General features: G+C 54.7%; 7 protein-coding genes across 7 annotated transcripts; all 7 read left to right on the top strand.

Annotated features, from left to right (window-relative positions):
* Window positions 1–152: 152 nt before the first annotated feature.
* On the top strand, window positions 153–4,643 carry DICSQDRAFT_130980 (Isopentenyldiphosphate isomerase). Its single transcript, XM_007360159.1, has 15 exons — window positions 153–463; window positions 520–855; window positions 988–1,101; window positions 1,163–2,161; window positions 2,234–2,250; window positions 2,319–2,566; window positions 2,632–2,652; window positions 2,702–2,734; window positions 2,794–2,874; window positions 2,931–3,041; window positions 3,111–3,624; window positions 3,674–3,733; window positions 3,786–4,077; window positions 4,166–4,501; window positions 4,567–4,643. The coding sequence occupies exons 1-4, from the start codon at window positions 223–225 to the stop codon at window positions 1,315–1,317; spliced, it is 846 nt and encodes a 281-aa protein (XP_007360221.1). The 5' UTR covers window positions 153–222; the 3' UTR covers window positions 1,318–2,161; window positions 2,234–2,250; window positions 2,319–2,566; window positions 2,632–2,652; window positions 2,702–2,734; window positions 2,794–2,874; window positions 2,931–3,041; window positions 3,111–3,624; window positions 3,674–3,733; window positions 3,786–4,077; window positions 4,166–4,501; window positions 4,567–4,643.
* A 426-nt stretch (window positions 4,644–5,069) lies between these two features.
* Window positions 5,070–6,107, top strand: DICSQDRAFT_130989 (uncharacterized protein). Its single transcript, XM_007360160.1, has 3 exons — window positions 5,070–5,427; window positions 5,484–5,597; window positions 5,656–6,107. The coding sequence occupies exons 1-3, from the start codon at window positions 5,243–5,245 to the stop codon at window positions 5,687–5,689; spliced, it is 333 nt and encodes a 110-aa protein (XP_007360222.1). The 5' UTR covers window positions 5,070–5,242; the 3' UTR covers window positions 5,690–6,107.
* A 3,209-nt stretch (window positions 6,108–9,316) lies between these two features.
* Window positions 9,317–9,682, top strand: DICSQDRAFT_164566 (uncharacterized protein; the record flags this gene model as incomplete). Its single annotated transcript, XM_007360161.1, has 3 exons — window positions 9,317–9,453; window positions 9,508–9,525; window positions 9,586–9,682. 3 exons carry the CDS (start codon window positions 9,317–9,319, stop codon window positions 9,680–9,682), a joined length of 252 nt encoding a protein of 83 aa, XP_007360223.1.
* A 2,052-nt stretch (window positions 9,683–11,734) lies between these two features.
* Window positions 11,735–13,278, top strand: DICSQDRAFT_151167 (uncharacterized protein). Its single transcript, XM_007360162.1, has 5 exons — window positions 11,735–11,982; window positions 12,040–12,203; window positions 12,258–12,445; window positions 12,841–13,055; window positions 13,113–13,278. The coding sequence occupies exons 2-5, from the start codon at window positions 12,056–12,058 to the stop codon at window positions 13,147–13,149; spliced, it is 588 nt and encodes a 195-aa protein (XP_007360224.1). The 5' UTR covers window positions 11,735–11,982; window positions 12,040–12,055; the 3' UTR covers window positions 13,150–13,278.
* Window positions 13,279–13,745: 467 nt separating this feature from the next.
* On the top strand, window positions 13,746–14,475 carry DICSQDRAFT_176507 (uncharacterized protein; the record flags this gene model as incomplete). The annotated part of the gene is made up of 4 exons (XM_007360163.1): window positions 13,746–13,887; window positions 13,940–14,038; window positions 14,095–14,311; window positions 14,362–14,475. Exons 1-4 carry the CDS (start codon window positions 13,772–13,774, stop codon window positions 14,473–14,475), a joined length of 546 nt encoding a protein of 181 aa, XP_007360225.1. The 5' UTR covers window positions 13,746–13,771.
* A 2,156-nt stretch (window positions 14,476–16,631) lies between these two features.
* On the top strand, window positions 16,632–17,124 carry DICSQDRAFT_123313 (uncharacterized protein; the record flags this gene model as incomplete). The annotated part of the gene is made up of 3 exons (XM_007360164.1): window positions 16,632–16,756; window positions 16,824–16,913; window positions 16,986–17,124. The coding sequence occupies 3 exons, from the start codon at window positions 16,632–16,634 to the stop codon at window positions 17,122–17,124; spliced, it is 354 nt and encodes a 117-aa protein (XP_007360226.1).
* A 507-nt stretch (window positions 17,125–17,631) lies between these two features.
* DICSQDRAFT_123314 (uncharacterized protein) lies at window positions 17,632–18,211 on the top strand (the record flags this gene model as incomplete). Its single annotated transcript, XM_007360165.1, has 3 exons — window positions 17,632–17,834; window positions 17,911–17,979; window positions 18,052–18,211. 3 exons carry the CDS (start codon window positions 17,632–17,634, stop codon window positions 18,209–18,211), a joined length of 432 nt encoding a protein of 143 aa, XP_007360227.1.
* Window positions 18,212–18,228: the final 17 nt, after the last annotated feature.

Genomic DNA, 18,228 nt, shown 5'->3' on the forward strand with positions numbered 1-18,228 from the left:
GTATTTCTATGTGCGCCGAGATGGCTTCGTATACAATGTTCAATGTACTGTTGCACGATAAATGTCTCATGTACAAGAATGAGGGATTGGCTGAGCTGTGGCAGCTTATGTAAGCACGAATAAGAAAACTGGGACGAGGAAGGGAGTGGGGTGGGTGATGGTTGTTGCCGATGGCTATCGAGTCGGACCACGCTCGTTCCTACCCCGCGCCAACAATACTTTATGAGCCTCCGTGTGGCTTCATTCCTTCCCACCGCCCTCCGTCCTAGACTCGTCCGACCGCCTCTCTCATACACCTTCCCCCGTACAATGACCTCGCGCGCTGTCGAAGCTTCCCGAGCTGTCCTCAAGTCAATCGACCTTTCCGCCGGCTACGATGCAGAGCAGACGCGACTTATGGAGGAGAGATGTATCCTGGTAGACGAGGAGGACAACGCGCTCGGTGCAGCAGACAAGAAGACGTGTGCGTAATCCATCATCCTCATTCTTGTAGCAGAGTATCCGCTAACGTCCGTTCAGGCCACCTGATGGAGAATATCAACAAGGGCCTGCTCCATCGCGCGTTCTCCGCGTTCGTCTTCCGTCCGAGCGACGGCAAGCTGCTGCTCCAGCAGCGCGCGACGGAGAAGATCACGTTCCCGGACATGTGGACCAACACATGCTGCTCGCACCCGCTCGACGACTTCGAGGAAGAGAAGGAAGAGAAGGACCAGCGCGGCGTCCGCGTCGCCGCCTCCCGGAAGCTCGAGCACGAGCTCGGCATCCCGCGCAGCCAGACCCCCGTCGACGAGTTCCACTACCTGACGCGGATACACTACCTCGCGCCGTCGAACGGCCTCTGGGGCGAACACGAAGGTACGTCGCACCACTTTCACTCCGTTGCGCTCTTGCGCCGCAGCGGTGGCGGCGCGGAGTCGTACGAGATGCTGGAAGCGGTGTTTGAGGTGGCGTGAGCTCACTCGAGCGCCATCGCTCTCTTCTCTGCAGTGGACTACATCCTCTTCTTAACCGCGGACGTCACCGTCACGCCGAATCTGAACGAGATCCGGGATCACAAGTATGTGGACAAGGCCGAGCTGCAGGCCATGTTCGAGGATCCTGGTGAGTCTCCGTAGCCCGCATTTCGTCTCGGTGCGTGCTCTGACAGCCCGTCCGTCTCTAGCGAACTCCTTCACGCCTTGGTTCAAGCTCATCGCCCGCGACTTCCTCTTCGGGTGGTGGGACGAGCTCCTGGCGCGCAAGACTGCCGACGGCCAGGTTTACGCGAAGAGCCTCGCAGGTCTCGTCGATGGCAGCAAGGTCGTGAAGATGGTTTGAGATCTGAGATTAAGGTGCGAGGAGTGTCATGCAGCGAGTTGTCAACCTTGGTGATTTGGGGGCTCGACGCATGAGTCGGCGTGTATATCTAATAGATTAGACGAATGCGAGGTCTTGGTTTTTGTTATGACAACGTTTGGGCAACTAGCAGATGATATATAATGTGCAAGCTTCAAGGAAAGCGACTAGCGAGATTGACCGCATCGTAGGAAAAGTAGAGTGAAAGGACTAGCAGGAAACGATTGGTGAAACCCGTAACTGACCGTTACTGCTTCAGGCAGATTGAGAGATGTGGAAAGCCTTAGGCAGAGCTTGTTTTAGGTTCCACAGAAACGACCGCACACCCTTGAACGCATCAAGCATCCGGACATCGCTCGGATGATCGAGGACGACCGGGCTATCAAATGCACTGCGAAGGATGCTGTTGACATGCAACAAACCTCCCGCAACAAGTAAAGCGAGGAGGATGGCCGGACTGCGGATGATCAGTCCATAAATGTCCACCACAGCACTAAGGATGTGGGCAGCAAGGAACATCATGGACCAAGCCACCAGGGCACGAGGCAAGCAATAGGCCTGTGCGATAGGTTCGTAACCTAATCTCGGAAGCTGGACGCGTGCGAGGTGGTTTGCCTGCGCGAAAGGCCGTTAGAAGGGCTGAAAGGCTGAACAGCGCAGGCGAGGAGGACTCGCCACTGTGCCGGCGGTGAACTTGTCCGCTCCGGCGTACCACTGCAGGAGCACGGCACTGGTGGCCAGCCCGCTCAGGGAAAGGACGATTGATATGGATCCCATGGCTGCCGATATGGGGTTGGTTCTTTGCACTGTCGAGACCGTGCCGATCCTGGAAACGCACGGACAGTATAGTGAGATGATGGTCAATGAAGCCAAATAAGAACAATCGCGTATAGCTTACAGAGCCAGACCGACCGCCTGTGTCGGAAAGGGACTCCATCAGGGGGCGTGCGCTCCAAGAGCTGAGGCGATACTGTTCGACATACCAGGTAAGAAGACTCCCGCCACCCATGCAACAAGTCAATTGCGAAGTCGCGCCAGTGCATCACATACGTGAGGTCATCCAACGAGAGGAGGTCCATTTGGGCCGAACGCTCCCTCGGCATATTGAAGAGCAAAGCAGAGCACAACTTCACCGCGAGTGTGCGCTGCTTGGCCGGCCTGTCGTATCGCTTTTGTTCCCGTGAAATCTTAGCGTAGTCCTCGCCAAAGAAAGTGCTAAACTTGTGCCTTGCTTTGAGCAGTCGAACGACCCACTCAGTCAACCTGGACGGCACGCAGTATGGCCTATATACTCACAAATTGTCCCCCAAAGCCGTGCTACCCTGAAGTCAGTTTCAGCCCGATCATTGGGTGTCGGTGAGCGTACCTAGAGTCCAAGTCATGTATTCATTGCATTCCGCTAGACAGAGAGACCACCATGAACCCTCCCCTTTACATAGCTGCACTTAAGCTACGTACTGTCCACGTCAATGACTTGCAGATAGTGCTTGCATTGCTGAGCACTATAGGGGAAGGTAGAGTTTTCCGAGGTCAGCTGATCTGAGCCATCATATGCATCAGTTTACGGAGACGTCGCAAACAGTGGACGACCGGACCCGCTCTGCCCTGGCGGAATATATCCACGAGCTCCGTTCTCAACCTTTGGGGCACCTGCCGGTGCGGAAAGTATTCATTGTGAACCCAATACTGTTCTTGCAAGGCGAATCCTGGAGGAAGCCAAGCGCACAAAAGTAAGCTCATATACATGATGTGATGCAGGGAACAAAGTGGGGCACCATTCTCCGGGGCTTTGGGAGCTGCCCTCGAAAGCATACGAGTCTCAGCCCTCTGCCGTCCACGATCACGATAGCTCGCATTCGGATAGAGAGCGAGCATCGTCATGCGTTTCGGGACACCTCCCACAATAAACCCCGCTGAGCGGGCTCATACTCTCGGAGACTTCACGTACGTAAATGTGCGACGCTGCACACCGGGGGGAGTTCTAGTTCATGACGTTCTGGGTCAATTTCTTCTATCCAAAAGACGGTCTGAGTCGTGTGGTCCACGAAGTAATACTTGCATCCGTCATCGTCGGTCGCCACAGTGAGGAAGATTTCGTAGTCGTCAGGAAGTGTCATGCCATCGGTTTCAATTAGCGTATCAAGGCGTAGGATCCATGCCGATATCTTGGCCCAGATGTCTGGATGATCAATCGGGTCGTCTGTGACCAGGCGCTTCGTTGCATTGACGTAGTACTGCGTTCCCTCGGGGTTGAAGTGGGCGACCCAGCCGACTCCGAGATACTGAGGTCTGCAGGAAAGTCAGCCAGCAGCAAAGCATGCAGGGGCGTTCAATATACTCTGGGGATAGGAGCGCTGAATGAAGGCCTCTGGGGATCTTGATGTAGGCCGGTGTGGCACTGGAGGGTCATGGTCAGCGGAACAGCCTTAGCAAAGCTCGTCATAACGTACAAGGCGATTCTGGCATAGCGCCTGTTCTGGGCTGGCGCCATCGGGACAAGCAGCCCATCCGTGGAGTAAGTAGGAGGGCACTCTAGGTCTGACAGTGAATTTGATTGGAAGACTGCCTGTGAAGCCTCAGAAGAGGGGACATCATTAGACATTACGGGAAGCAAGAGTGAGACGGGGGCGCAGAGTCTGTTGTAGGTATGTAGATCGAGTTCGCCGACCGCTTAGTTATACCTCCGGCAGCGCCTCGTGTGTGAGAACTCTAATACACCTTGCGGCGCGCAAGTGGTTCTGCCTGTATACAACCAGATAAGCCCAGATTGAGCGCGGAGACAGCGGCCACAACACATGTGTTCTTCAAGACAAATGAAACCGGAACGTACCACGGGGCACACGACGCCTGCAATGCTGTGGCTGCGCCAAGTGGACCTGGGGGCGCGGATGGTCTTGGAGAGGCTATGTGATTCAGGTTATTTGAAGGTGATAACTGCTTCTAGAAATCACGTAGTGAGAGCAGTGCGATATATGTATCATCTGCCACACCGGAAGTAAAGCTCTCAGCATGGTCCGGGTTAAGGGGAGACCGCCGGGAGGGTATTGAATCCGTGGGGCAAATACAGTCGAAGCTCGCTAATCGTTGCGCCGAGGAGCTGGGGTGCACGCCGGAAACTTTTCGCGGGCAGTATGTGGTGGCCTGACCGGTGGCAGTCCGCAGCGTCCTATTGAGGCGGATGTGAGCAATTCGATCATGTAGAGCAGCATCGGGACAAATAGTCTAACATACTCATGTCCGTCTCCAACTGCCTGGGTGAAAGCGAACGATTTGAGGTATTGAAACGCGAGCCTGGATGAGTGAGTGAGGCAACGGTGGTCGATTCTCGTTCAAGCGCCCATTCCAGCTGTGCTATGCCAAGCACGGCCGGAACCGCTATTGAGACTGGCATATTTGGCTCGTGGCAACTTGCATGTGCTCATGACGCCGTTCTCCTGTCTCTGCAGAACCATCGGCACCACCTGAGAATGATCAATGGGACCACGTTCTCGCAGTACACTCATCCCAAGATGGCTCCGACGCCGCCTGCAGGGTCCTTGGCGCCACCTGACTGTCTGATTGTGGCTGATCAGCTTCTGGAATAGTTGGGCGCGTCCACCGCCTCAGCGTTCTCTCCTTCTCAATCGCCTTTCAAAGGTTCATGTTTGCCTTATGTGCGCCGCAAGACTTCATACTTCTCCCTTCTGAGATACCTGGCCGATTGCCCTAATCCCCGTACTCGGATAACTCATGACGAGAATGCTGTGGTATGCTATGACCGTCTAGTACGGCCTCTAGATCTTCTGGGAGGTAGACCATTTCCGTGTCATACTTAGCTGAGCGTTGTACAGCTGCCGTGTCAATATCAAGAAAGGGGAGCCCGACGCCCCTCTTGCCAAATCCGCATCTTCACTCAGGCTGTTCCAATATGGCACCTTCTGTCCACGTCGACGACGACGTCGACGCTGCCGATGACACATCTCCCTCTTTGAGAGGCCGCCTCGAAGTGTCGACGGCAGCGCCGCAGGTCGACCAGCTCTCGGTGGCATGGCCGGGAAAGGCATCCTCCTTCCCGGCTTCACCGGCTTGCAGTACGCCTACTGAGCTTGAGGGGTGGGTATATATGAACCTTGCCGTTCTCGACTCGTACTCACCTTGACGCTCTGCAGGCAATCTGGAGACTCTGAGGAGCTCGGTGCAGGCTCAGGGCTACTTACCTTCGTGCAAGGAGACGATGATCTACCCCCTGTGGTCTTGAAGGCAAAGGGACGAGCTGCTACGTAGTAAGTATTCATACAACCTTAAGACACGGTGTAATATAGTCTAACTTGACTTTCACAGCCCCCTGTCGGGCGTCCGCAAGTATGTCGCATGAACCTTTGGCGTTGCATCGTGCTCTTGTGACTTACGAACTGTCTTAGCGACCACTACAAGTCTGAGCTCGAGGACAGCGATGACCCTGACGATGAGTGGTACCGGCCCAAGGGCCCTCCGAACAAGCCAACTGCTGACCGGCCGGTACTGCAAGGTCCCAAAGGTGTCGGAAAGCCTCAACAGGCCTGAGTGGGCCAAGCCACCAGAAATGACTCGAGCAAGGCTTGGGTGCTTAGCGCAGTCGTTGGAGATGTGTACCAGCTGCTCTATGTTGTATACTCTTGTGTGGACAATCGAGAACCATGGACATGGACCGTATGATGCCTTCTAACCACGAACATTCTTCTTATTTCTTACCGCTGAAACTATCTTCGAAGCGTATGGCTTCAGTCAAGCTGTAACGATCATATAACTTGTCCCGGAACAGCTGCGTGACGAAAATCGAGCTGAGCCCGAGGGTTGACCTCCAGATTCATATGATACCACGCGCGACACATACTTATGGTTGTGTTCCACGCCGCTATGTTTCTGTGCCTACATATATCCGCCTGCCAGGCCAGCACGAAGTGTTAGACAGCTGAGGTTACGCAGCCGCGGAAGGAAGTCGTCCATTCCGATGAGCAGCCTCTCCCGCCCCTGCAGTATGCGCTCCCTCTGCTCCTCCACCCGACGCTAGGCGTCCTACACCTAGCCGTACTTCTCCTTCGGCCGCCTGTTCTCGTCCTCGAGATCTGCGTGAAGCTCGAGTTGTCCTCAGACATGCAGCGCGCCTGGAAGGCGTCCAAGCTCATATCGGCATCGTAGCGCGGCCTCGCGAGTCGGCGTGATGTGCTTGAATGTGCACGAGATGCCGCAGACATCACAGACGATACGTAGGCGGAGTAGGCGATGCGTAGACAACTGATAGGAATGCCGTTGTCGCGCAGAGGTGGGGACATGGGGAGACCTGAGCTGAGGCCATCGCGGAATACAGTGCCGGCGCGCTTCATGGCGCTTCGTATAGACTCGGTGGACTAGGACGCTAAGGATGGCGGCGCATTTGCACAACATCGTGTATCCTAGTCACTGGCCATGTGCCGCCCCTGTTCCGACGACAGTCGTGTCGTATCTCGGCCCCACAACCGGCTTCTATACTAGACGTCGCACGGGAAGTGTCTCCTTGGGAGTTCCGAAGCCATATTTGCAGCATGGTGGACGATCTAGACGGTTATGCAGTCTTCCGAAACTGCCTGCAAGAACACATATCCGATAATTGTCCTTAGACGCCAGGGTGGCGAGAAGGTCGGGCTGGAAATATTGTCAATTAGTCCTTGAAGCTTGATTAGTGACCTTAACGCACGTCCCACAAAAGAGGGGGACGAGCTTCCAACGCACTGTAGGTTCTAATTCGCGTGCTCAAGGAGAATCGAGGGCTTCGGTGAGAGCCAGCGTCCCGGTCAAGCTCGGCAACGATCGTGCGACGACTGACTAAGCATTTTCCATCATCATCATGAACTCATGTCTATCAGACGCGGTCTGATATTGAGCGTATCGTTGAACCACGATCCAAGGGCCCTCCTTTCCCTGTTGTTTTATACTGGTGGCTATCAGCCAGAACCTTGTCGAGTTTTTCCCACCGTCCCATTGTGAACCCATTACTCTATATCCATGGTGAGCAGTTGCAACTAGGTTGGTTGTATGTAATCCCAGTGCTTCCGAACACGCGTCCGGTATCCTGCATGCATTGTAGAACGCCGCCACATAGTCCCAAGTCTCAGAACAGGCCGTACTGCTTTTGGTCCTGTGATAGCGCACGCTAATGCATGACCTCCACTCCACTACTCGCTAGATCCCGCCAGTGTCTCCTCTAACCGAGAAACTAACTCCTCACAACACAGGTTGTCCCACTTTCCGCGATTCCGAATAGGATGTCGCACCTCGCAACCTATCGCATATCGAACGGAACTTGGATAAGCTTTTGCAGACGCTAGCGGAGCGCTGCAACGCGATCCTGGACGAAGCCGCACGGGCGGCCGAGTGGGGGGTCGCTCCAACAGCGGCAGTCTCGGATACCCCGCAGTCAGCTGGGGGTGCCTCTGGCTCTGCCACGATGACACGGGAGCACCTTCTGCAAATGGAGACCGAGGCAAGCGACTACGAGTTTCTAACGTGCCGTCGTTCTCTCACCGAGCGAATCATATAGTCGGACATAATTCTCCAGTTCCTTGCAAAGAGGCCACCGCATGACGCCCATCGTAAGTACACCGAGTCCTCCTTAGGAAACCTGCGCCCTTCCACGTTCAGTGATAGCTGACGTTGCCGTTGTGCTCCAGTCTGCGTTGTCCGACTGAAACAGGATCTGGGCGCTCTCCGATGGTCGAGGTTGCGGTACTGGAGTGCTGTGCCTCGGGGGGGAGGCAAGCGGAGGGCCAATACCTTTCCATCTCCTTCATGTCAACTTCTTCGATACGGAAGTGCCAGTGCTCGTGCACAGGCCGGAAGAATCAACAATTTGAGTGCATCCAGCCTTCGGGTGTCGACTGACGTGGCAAGTCATCCTCATCACATCGTAGCAGCCCGTATCGCGACGGTCGGGGAATGGACCACGCGATCACATGCCACGACTTCATGAACGGCACGCCTCGAAAGTGGACGATGTGCTGAGCGGTTGGCGATCAGACAGGCACGCCGGAGTGTGTTGTGTGGGCGGAATGCGCACAACGGTCGTGACGGCGTTCATGCCCAATGTGCTCAGCCATTCCCTTTCAGCTCCTCTCGGCTCCCGCACCGATCATTCAGTCGCGGACGCTTAACGGGTGCAGGGGAAGCGTGACCGTGACGGTGAACGGTCGCACTGGGCGGTAAGTGTCGCGCGTTCTGGACGAGGCGGGGCTGAGCTGGAAGGTGCTAAATATGGAAAGGGGAAAAGGAAGACCTGGAGCTGGAGGAAGCGGAAGGAGATGAGGGTACGGAGGAATCAGGTTGGTTGTCGATAGGCTGAAACCACGCATCGGACGCGGGCTCTGCACTGTAACGTTAGGGCCCCAAGCCGCCCACACCAGCCTTCCATCGCATGTCATCTACGAATGCGACCTCTTGCGCATGCGGGCTGCCCACATATCTGTGCAAGAAGTCTCTGTGTGGTTTGCTAGACGCACGCGTGCGGTTAGGCGGCCTCGAGGCCAAACTTCGATGTTCGGAACCTTGTCACTATGGACTGGTGAGCCCATCTATCTCCCTGTAGTGGGACCCTCATGATCAATGCATTGATAACAATTACGGGGCGTAGTCTTCACAGCTTTGCTCTGCACGCGTCTCCAGCCATGGAGGGGTTGCCTCGCGGCTTGGACGTATGTCTCAACTCTCGGCAAGTTGACGCCTCGTGGTGGCTCTATTTCCATGGACTTCGTGCTTACCGGTGCTATGCGTATTCCTAAGCCACTGCCTACTCAGAAAACGGGGAAAATCGAGAGCCGAGCGCGATGTCTCTGTGCTCGCACTGCAACTGTTGAAGACCGGTGGAGCAGCTCATTTAGCCAGGGGGACTTCACTGTATAAAAGCTGCGCCGTCAAGCCAACTGTCTATCATCACTCCAACACCCGCTGGCTTCTTGCGACTCATTCAAACTCACCTACGGCCACAACTATCATGACAGCAGCAACCTCCTCTGTCGCTACGCAGGAGGCCGAGCTCCTAACATCTACCGCCATCAATGCCAAACACCTACCTTCAATGACTGGCAGCGTTTCGCACACAGGGGATATTGTCTCCGATGAGGTCAACTCGTGAGTTGCAAATGGGGCAGAGTCCGACGCGGAACTCACCACTTCTCTATGTAGGGCTGTCGAGCTTGCCGAGTACGTTGTTATAGCTAGCTCAAAAGCCTATTGAATATAAAGACTGAATGTTTATTTTAGCCTCGATGACGATGATGTTTGGACTCCTAAGGGACCTCAGACGCGGCCTACAGGCACTCCGCAGAAACCCGTGAAGCCCACAAGGCCTCTGGCATAGCCCAGGAAAATGTAGTTTGAAGAATGAAAGCGTTCCGCCACGCTCGGATATGAACGGACCGATTTCCTGTTTCCACATTCCTGCCTTACAATTCATGCTCTCCTTCTGATACGGACTATTTCCGTGGCTATATCACATCATACCCTGAACACCGATGACCGTTCCTCACTGATCGCTTTCCAACATTCGCTAATGCATGTATGTGTTCACGATGTGTTTCGGCGTTCACATACTAGGACATTTGACTAGTACTCAGACTATATTGCTTCTCGTAACAATAGATACAAGGTTTAGTTGTGCTGCGAGGACTTCGTAGTCATTGGCTATCGCCTCGGATGTCTCACACTCGACCACACGGGCGCCCCCAGCTGTCACCCCGAAGCTAACCCGACTCTTCGGCTTCCTTCCAGGCCGGACTGCCCTATCAGCTCTAATGCAATCAAATTTGCCTCAGCTTCATCCGATTGTCTCTACATATAGCAGAGAAACATTGGCAGCAACCGTCCCCTCCCTTCAACCCACTAGTGTAACACGGCGGGCAACGGATTACTTTGATAGCTGTCAACCAGCAGGGCTGTATCATAATGTCTCCTGTTCTTGATGAAATTCCTACGCTCGAGACTGAGGATGATCCAGACAGACTCGCGACAGATGGGTGCGTCCAGGTCAGGTGTCCATGATGATCAGGAACATTCTCTTGATAGATGTCTCAGGAACGCACCTAATGTCAACGGGGGGTTGACGAAGCCATTAACCGGGGAGGCAGACAAGGAAAACACTCCAGCAGAGTGAGCGACTTTGTCCCCTGTCTGTGTGGACGGTCTAACCTCTGCTCTCCAGAGATGTAGACCTGAATGATCAGGACGACGACGACGAGTTCATTGCGCGAGGACCTCCCAGGCAACCTACCGTCGCTAAGCCTTCTAGTAAGAAAAATACGCCACAGGGGCAGAAGGGGGACACTGTGACATCGACGGCGACTGGGGAGTCCAATGCTGTATCTCCACAGGCAAGTAAAATTCCGAGTCAGTCGCATCATAGCACATGGCATTGACAATCCCCAGACGGAGGGCCCTCCGAGCACTATCAAGTCTGCTAAGGCTAGCTAGATAGGCGGCCGTGTAGCCGCTCACAATATGTTGTATGGCTGCAATTTGAACGTCTGTCGTTGAAGTTTGTCGAGGGCTCACCAGGGGGCCAACCAGAGGGCCAACAACGGTACTTGCTCTGTCGAGGACATGTAATGTATTTGTGCTGACTAAGTGAATGTAGGTTCCAATCGGAATTCCCTTTGCCACATGAGCTGTGCTCCGGTAGGACTGCAGGACGATGATCTACCAATGCTTTACGAAAAATATGACAATTCCGACTCACTATGGAGACCCTGACTCAACTCTTGTATACCATTCCCAGTGCGCAGTGGGAAGTGTAGTCGGACGTAGACAAGATGAGTCTTGCGTTAACCTCTAGAGCTTGGGGCTTCTACGAAGCCCTGCTCGGACAAGAACGTAGGTTTCTGCGCCCAGGCGGTCTGACCGCGAGGGCCAGCAAAGTAAACGGAATAGAAAACAAAACTCACGTGTCATGCAGTGGTGGTCGCGGCTGTCTAATCTGCCCGGATTATTGTCGAGCGCAAGAGGGGAGCTATCGCAAACTTCTCCATCACTGTGTTGAGGCCATGCTAATAGCGGGATCTTCTCTTCAATGAGGGCATTGAAAGGCCCTGTAATCAAGTGTTCAGTGACCTCTAGATTGTTAGAACGGCGAGATCAAATCCCTGCCTCAGGTGGGGGCGAGCCCGGCGGACTAACAGCCGGAGAAACCTGCTCGAACACGCGACCGCGAAGAAAAAAAGGTCATTCAGCAAAGCTCGCTCGCAGGTGTTTTCAAGATCGTGCGGGTGACCGGGCGCAGAAATCCATGTTCAGACGTTTCCGAGTAACCGTCTTTGGGAAGTGCTTAGGCGCTTTCTAAGCGCCGATGCAGGAATTTGCCGAGCTCCACCTCGGCGAGGTGCTTGACGTGCTTCGGTACCAAGTCAACGTAGCTGTGCTCGCATACAAGAGTGTGGCAATCACAATCTGGAACTCACTTCCAATCGCCTTCCTATTCTGTTCTTGCAGCCCGACGCTGTCGATCTGTCCACAGCCAAGACGTGGCTACCTTACCAGATCTCATGACACAAGCTCTATAAAACGGCAGGAGACATCCGCAGAGAGTTCCAGGCCTCTCATTACATCGGCGTCGGGCTGTTCCGTTTGTTCCCCAGTCCATTCCGAATCATCTACTGTCAAGCTGAGGTACTTTTGTGACCAGCATCTCCGAGGTTTATCTATGCTAATGTATCTCTCATGTAGTGCTAGTAGTTTCGTAATGGCTGGGCAATCCACCAGCAAAGAGGCTAGAACCACCGGCACTCTTGTGGCGGTTTCTGCTTCGCAAGGCTCAACAGCTGATGCGACCACGAAAGCGTCGGCCACGGCTTCCCCTAACACGTCTTCATCGCAGGCAGCCCATACCAGTCAGGATCCTGCTCCACTAGTTTCTCTAGCATCGGTAACTTCTTCATCCACAGCGCTCAGCAGCTCAGCGGTCAACTCCGCGACGGGGAGGCTGTCGCAGAGCCCCACGGAGAAGGCAGCAACGACCACCGCAGGAGGTGACGCCACCCTAACCAGTGGCAGCCGCTCAGTGACCCAAATTGCCATCTCGAGCCACACAACCAATAGCGAGGCTGACGCGCCAACCATTTCAGTACACGATGTTAGTTCGACTTCCTCTCTTTCGTCCACTTCCCAGGGCGATACCCAGCCCCCCCTGGTATACCCATACCCCTCCCTCTCCATCCTAATTCAGCCGCTCCTTCGCCGACAATAATCTTGTCTTCTGCATCCTCTGTAATATCCCCTGCTGCCCTCCTTTCGTCTACCGCGGAGCTCCCCTTCGAGTGGACATGGAACTTGGAGATCCCAGCACCCTCTAGTTCCTCAGTATCATCATTGTCTCAACCTGTTCAAACATCGCCCACCCAGGGTACTGCGGTCATGGGAGCATGTGGGATACATGCGTCCGCAATCATAGAACCGTCCCCCTCTGCTCTTTCTGCTACTTCTCTGTGGAATATAACCAGTTCTGAAGGCACCTCTTGCGTTACACAGGCACCTCAGCAACAAGCGCTAAACCAGAATCCCGCCGAGACCACCAGCACGATCACGGACAAGCCGGAGGCTACTTTGTCTACCCCCGTGTTTGTCACCGTGACCAATGATCAGACGTCACTTTCCGAACCTCCTGTGTTCACGAGCGTCGGCGTCCCTCCATCGGACGGACAGGTCGTCAGCGCCACTCGTGTCATTGCTTCCAAAACCTCCACGTAAGTGAGTCTACGTCGGTGCAGCCAACAGCAATATGTCTGACAAGCTTCTGACAGGATGGTAGATCTCCAGGATACCGTCAAGTGGGCGTGATTTTCCGGCACGTCCTATCCTAGTACCGCTTCTGATCACATTCCTTCAGCGATGGACCTGATCCGGACGCCGAGGACGACTGGTGGGCTCACAAAGGCGGCCCGCTGAGCACGACAGCAATGCCCAGACCCTCAAAGCCACAAGGGCCTGTCGCTGTTGGCAAGCCAAAGCCAAAGCCGCGATGAAGAGTCAGAATGATCCATTCGCAACCGCAGGGGTCGTCTTCGACACGTTATTCGCTCTCTTTTGGCAATGCAACACGAACGCCTTCTGCTCTTGACGTGAACCTTGTTTGTAGCCTGTCTACTGAGCGAAGGCGAGTACGAATGTTAATGTACCTCATGGTCGGCTCGCCTTCCTGGCGTTGAAACACCGAACAAAGATCAAAGTCGGCTTCGATTGTCACATTTCGGGACGTGTCGCACAGGACCGACCACATGCGCGCTTTATGTCAGCCCGAGACAGCGTATTAGGTACTGCTTCCTGATACTAGCAGTCCAAGGACGCTCAGCATAGCAGCACTGCCCATGCTCGACCATTCATTTAAGGGTTCAGCCCAGCTACACTGTGCAATCGACATAGACGACTCTAACATACTCAACTGTCTCCCAAATCCGCCACTATGACCACAGAGGATTCCGTCCAACTCCCCTCCGAACCTCTTCCGAACACAGACGGCACGGACGTCTCCGACTCCTCTGCGACCATTCCTGGGATCATTGATATTGTTGAGGAAACGTAAGAGTGCTCAACCTGTAGCGAAGCAGCCCTTGATGACACGGAGTTCCAGGGAGACTCTGAAACTCGCCTCTACTGTGGCTAATGCCGTTGCTCCTGCTGCTGCCGCCGTCGCCTTCATCGCCGTGGCGGTTGGGAATGTTCCGGACTTGTAAGTCTCAGTCCTGAGAGCATCTGTACCCTCCGTCTCACCCATGCTTTCGGTAGAGGGGGCACTGCTCTATTGGATCAGACAGAAGATGTCGCCCCTGTTGATGAACTGTCGCTAAACCCATCGGGCTCCGAAAGTCTCGCCAGAAACGGAGATGACGCCCTCAGTGATGGGGAGGATGACTCCGAAGACGAGTTCGTTCCTAGGGGGAAGGGGAAAAAGCCAACAGACACTCCACACGCCACGCATACCCGTCCGAAGGCAGTGGGTAAGGTGAGTGAGAGCCAAATCTGTCTCCTACCTTTGACAACAAACGATTGTAGGACAAAACGAAGGATGAAGGCGCTGAAGAGGATGCTAAACAGAAGCAGAATGGCAAAAAGAAAGATAGCAAGAAGCAAGCGAGTAAGAAGGTTCAGAAGGCTACTGCGATATAGAGGAGGGAACTCACATAGTTGTGCGGATTTACTGCTGTTCATGGCTATACAATGTATCGCTCCGTGATGATGAACATGAAATACGTGTACAAAACATTCCAGCCGCTAAGAACTTCGGAGGTAGAAGGGGATCGTTCGATTTCTGTGCGCTATGTCATAGCTAGCTGATGTGAAAGAGTACAATACACGGCCTCAAGGCACGTTGGGTGGATTCCGAATAGATATACCTGGAAGAAATTCTGCCGTTTGGCCTGTGCAACTCCATCGGGGTCATCTATCATTCTTGCTCGTTTGACAAGAGGTCTTCACCTTCCCCTCCGACACCTATTGAGCTTACCCTAAGCACTTCTAGCGTGACTTCTCACTGTCTTCCGAGCACTCCCACCGTACTCGTCCACATGAGCGTCTCCTGTACTCGGGCTTCCATTCACCGCGAGTCCACACTCGCGCAGCCTCACACTGCCCATGCCATGGGCGTTGGCGCCGCGTAGGGTCCCGAAAGGCTTAAAATCCGCAAGAGGTCAGTTCTGCACACAACCGACTCCGTTCCTATTCGACAATCATCCCGCATACGTGGTCAATCATCCTTTCAAAGTCGAGCTACTCGGGTTTCGCAGACGGACATAATGATTCGAGACAATCTCGACAACTCATTGGTTCAGAAGAAATCAGTAGAGAGGTAGGTCTCGTTCACCTGTTGCACCTCACGAGTGGGACGTTACAACTGGAGGCATGCACCTATGCAGCGTCGATCAAATTGAAAAAGACGTGAAAGCTGACCCTTACCCTTAGACTAAATCTTGCTGATGACAAAGCGTACGTTCCATTCGGTGCTCGTCCTTGAGATGGCTCATGATCATAAGCAGCAACGGACCCGAGGACGACGGCGACTTCATTCCAAAAGGGTTGACTGCACCCCCAACGGGGAACACCCCAGCTTCAGAGCCTGCCAGACCTGCGAAATTGAGCGAGCAACCCAAACCGTCTAGCAATGCTCAGTCGGCCCCGGTTGAAGTAGAGGCAAGCCATTAGTCTTTCGCAAACCTAGTTTATCGATGCTAAGGACCCCCCAGATGACCGGGAAGAAATCGAAGGTCGATTCCGAGAGCCACGGAAAGTGCTGCTGCCCATGTTGTACTGTGATGTAGACAGAGGCAAGACTTAGATATCACGATAGGGTATGGAAGAGCGCATGAAGGACTGCATGAGTTGGCTTTGATTTCCGGAAGAATTGACACAACAACTTTGGAGCGCAAGCGTGTGTCTTCGGGAAAGTGCCGTTTCCTGCGCTTCGTTAGGGGGGTTCTGAACAATCCGAACTATAAAGTACCGACTTGGAAAGGATAACTAGATACTGGGCTTTTATCCTGAGATCCGAGTCGACAAGCCGACTGGGTGGTTGGTGACTAGTCGAATTGTCCATCGACCAGATTTTGCTGGAAGGCATGACCGGCCTTGACAGGAGCAGAATGTGGGAGAAGCCCTTGGAGTCCACAAAGGCAGAGTCGGAGGCATAGTGGCGCTAAATGTGGTTTGCGCCTGCTTCGTCGTCACCCCAAAATGTCAGCGCCGTCCGGTGTGCAGTAGTACATCAGCGTCCGGCAGATTCCGAGTACATATCGTCACCTGCAGCGCACGCCGCATACACACCCCATCCTCATCGCACCATTGAGGCGTCCTTCAACGTTTCAAATTTCGCCGACCTCATGGGCTGCACCCGCAATAGCGCGCCATGTGTGACTCTGTGAAGCCCCACGCACAGCGCCTTCGCCTTCTAGGTTACTTCTTGGATCGCTGCTCAAAGTCTGACATCGCACGAGGAGCCCGAGCGGACCAGCGATTGCGACGATGCTGCTTGCGTTTTCGACATCGCTTTGCTGTTTCTGGAAATCAAGTTCCTGGCTATAGTATCGTGGCTAGATGTCCAACGAATGCGATGCTCATTTGCACTGTCTCTGTCCGGCGAACATGGGTCCGCACCTTCCATTGAGCATCCATCGTGGTGGATCTATCTGGCTGGACTCGATGCTTAGCACTGTGGGATTGCGTTCGTCTTCAGAGCGTGCCCAGCCCTTTCCCGTCGTCTATCCGCGGTGCTATATAGCTGGGAAGCAGGGAAGCACCCGGGCTTATCACCCACACCTCCCCCCAAGCTCATGTCCGCTGCATTAGTACTGAACGAGCCCACGGGCCAGAATCCCATCTCCTCCACCCCTGCTGCGCTCGACTCTGCGACTGCTCGCGGTGTCCACGACTCTCCCTCTTCATCTAGCCCGGCAGCGTACGTCGATCGCTCTCAGTATCATAATCCCGGAGATTGTCTGACTGATGTGCGTGCACGTCCCCAGTGAGCACGTCCCCCCGAGCACGGAAAAGGTTGCCGTCGCTGCCGCCGCCGACTCCCTTTCTAGGCCGAGCGACACCGACGCGCAGGAAGGGTAAGTGCCAGTGCTATGTATGGTATGCGCGCTGGTGGACGTGTGCTCATTGTACGCCCCTGCTTGTTCTAGGATTGCGATCACCGGTGACGATGACAAGAAAGACGACGATGACGATGGCGATGACTGGTTTCCCAAGGGCCCACCCATCCGCCCGACTGCTCACGGTACCGGCGGCGGCGGCGGAGTGCCCAAGGGAGTCAAAGGATAGTTGCAGGGAAGTCATCAGGTTGAGTGGCCGGCAGCGTACAGTGTCTCTTGCAACCTGATCGACACGACGAATTGAAACATTTCCAGTACATGAGGGGGGAAATGGCAGACGCATATCGTCGTCAATACCATTATTTCGATGTAGCAACATACGGTGGCCTCAGCTAACGAGCGAGCTGCCTGCCTTTGACGTGGGATCGCTCCTTTCGAGAGCCACGTTTTCGACTCTGATCGTGGCTGAATATTGTTAATATTGAATTGTGACCTGTCCAGTGAATGCGACGAACGTTTGCATTGTTTCTTCCTGGCGAACCTGTGCCCGCACCTTCCAGAGACCTTCCGTCGTGCTGGATCCGTCCAGCTAGACCTGACGTCAGATACTGTAGGTTTGCATCCACCTTGTGTACACAGCACCTCCAGTCGCCGCTCCGCGAGACCTATAAATCGCGGGCCTGAGAAGCACCCGGGCTTAGCGCTTATCACCCACATCTCCTCTCAGCTCATGCACATGCCCGCCGCCAACCCGAACGAGCCAAGTCCCGCGGCCCAGACCCCAGCTTCCCCTCCTGCCGCGCTCAACTCCGCACCTGCGCGTGCCAACGAACCCCCCTCACAGGAGGACGGCGTGCTGCAGAGCCCGGCCTCAGATGTCGACTCGCATAGCTCGCAAGACGGCTCTTCTCCATCGGAGGGACCCGTTACCACAGCAGAGTACGTCGATCTCCTTACCAGGACCGACCCCTCGGCTCGTGGGGCGCGAAGGGCTGACCAGACCTTCACGTTGCAGTGAGCACTTCGCCCGTCGCGCCGATCAGGTTGCCGTCGCCGTCGCTGTCGCCGCCGGGGCGCCGGAAGGGTGAGTACCAGTGCCAGACATGATTTGCGTGGTGGTCGAAGTATGCTCATGATACGCCCTTGCTTGCTCTAGGCCAGCGACCACTCGTAAAGATGACGCGGTAGAGGACGATGACGATGACTGGTTCGTTGACAAGGGCGGACCCACCCCCCCGACTGGCACAGTGAAGAGCAACATAAGGCCGACGGGAGTTAAGACCCAGGTAGCCCAGGAGCCCAAGAAGCCCAGTTGAGCGAATGGCGATGTACA

The sequence above is a fragment of the Dichomitus squalens genome (genome assembly GCF_000275845.1).
Source record: "Dichomitus squalens LYAD-421 SS1 unplaced genomic scaffold DICSQscaffold_1, whole genome shotgun sequence".
Classification (NCBI taxonomy): domain Eukaryota; kingdom Fungi; phylum Basidiomycota; class Agaricomycetes; order Polyporales; family Polyporaceae; genus Dichomitus; species Dichomitus squalens.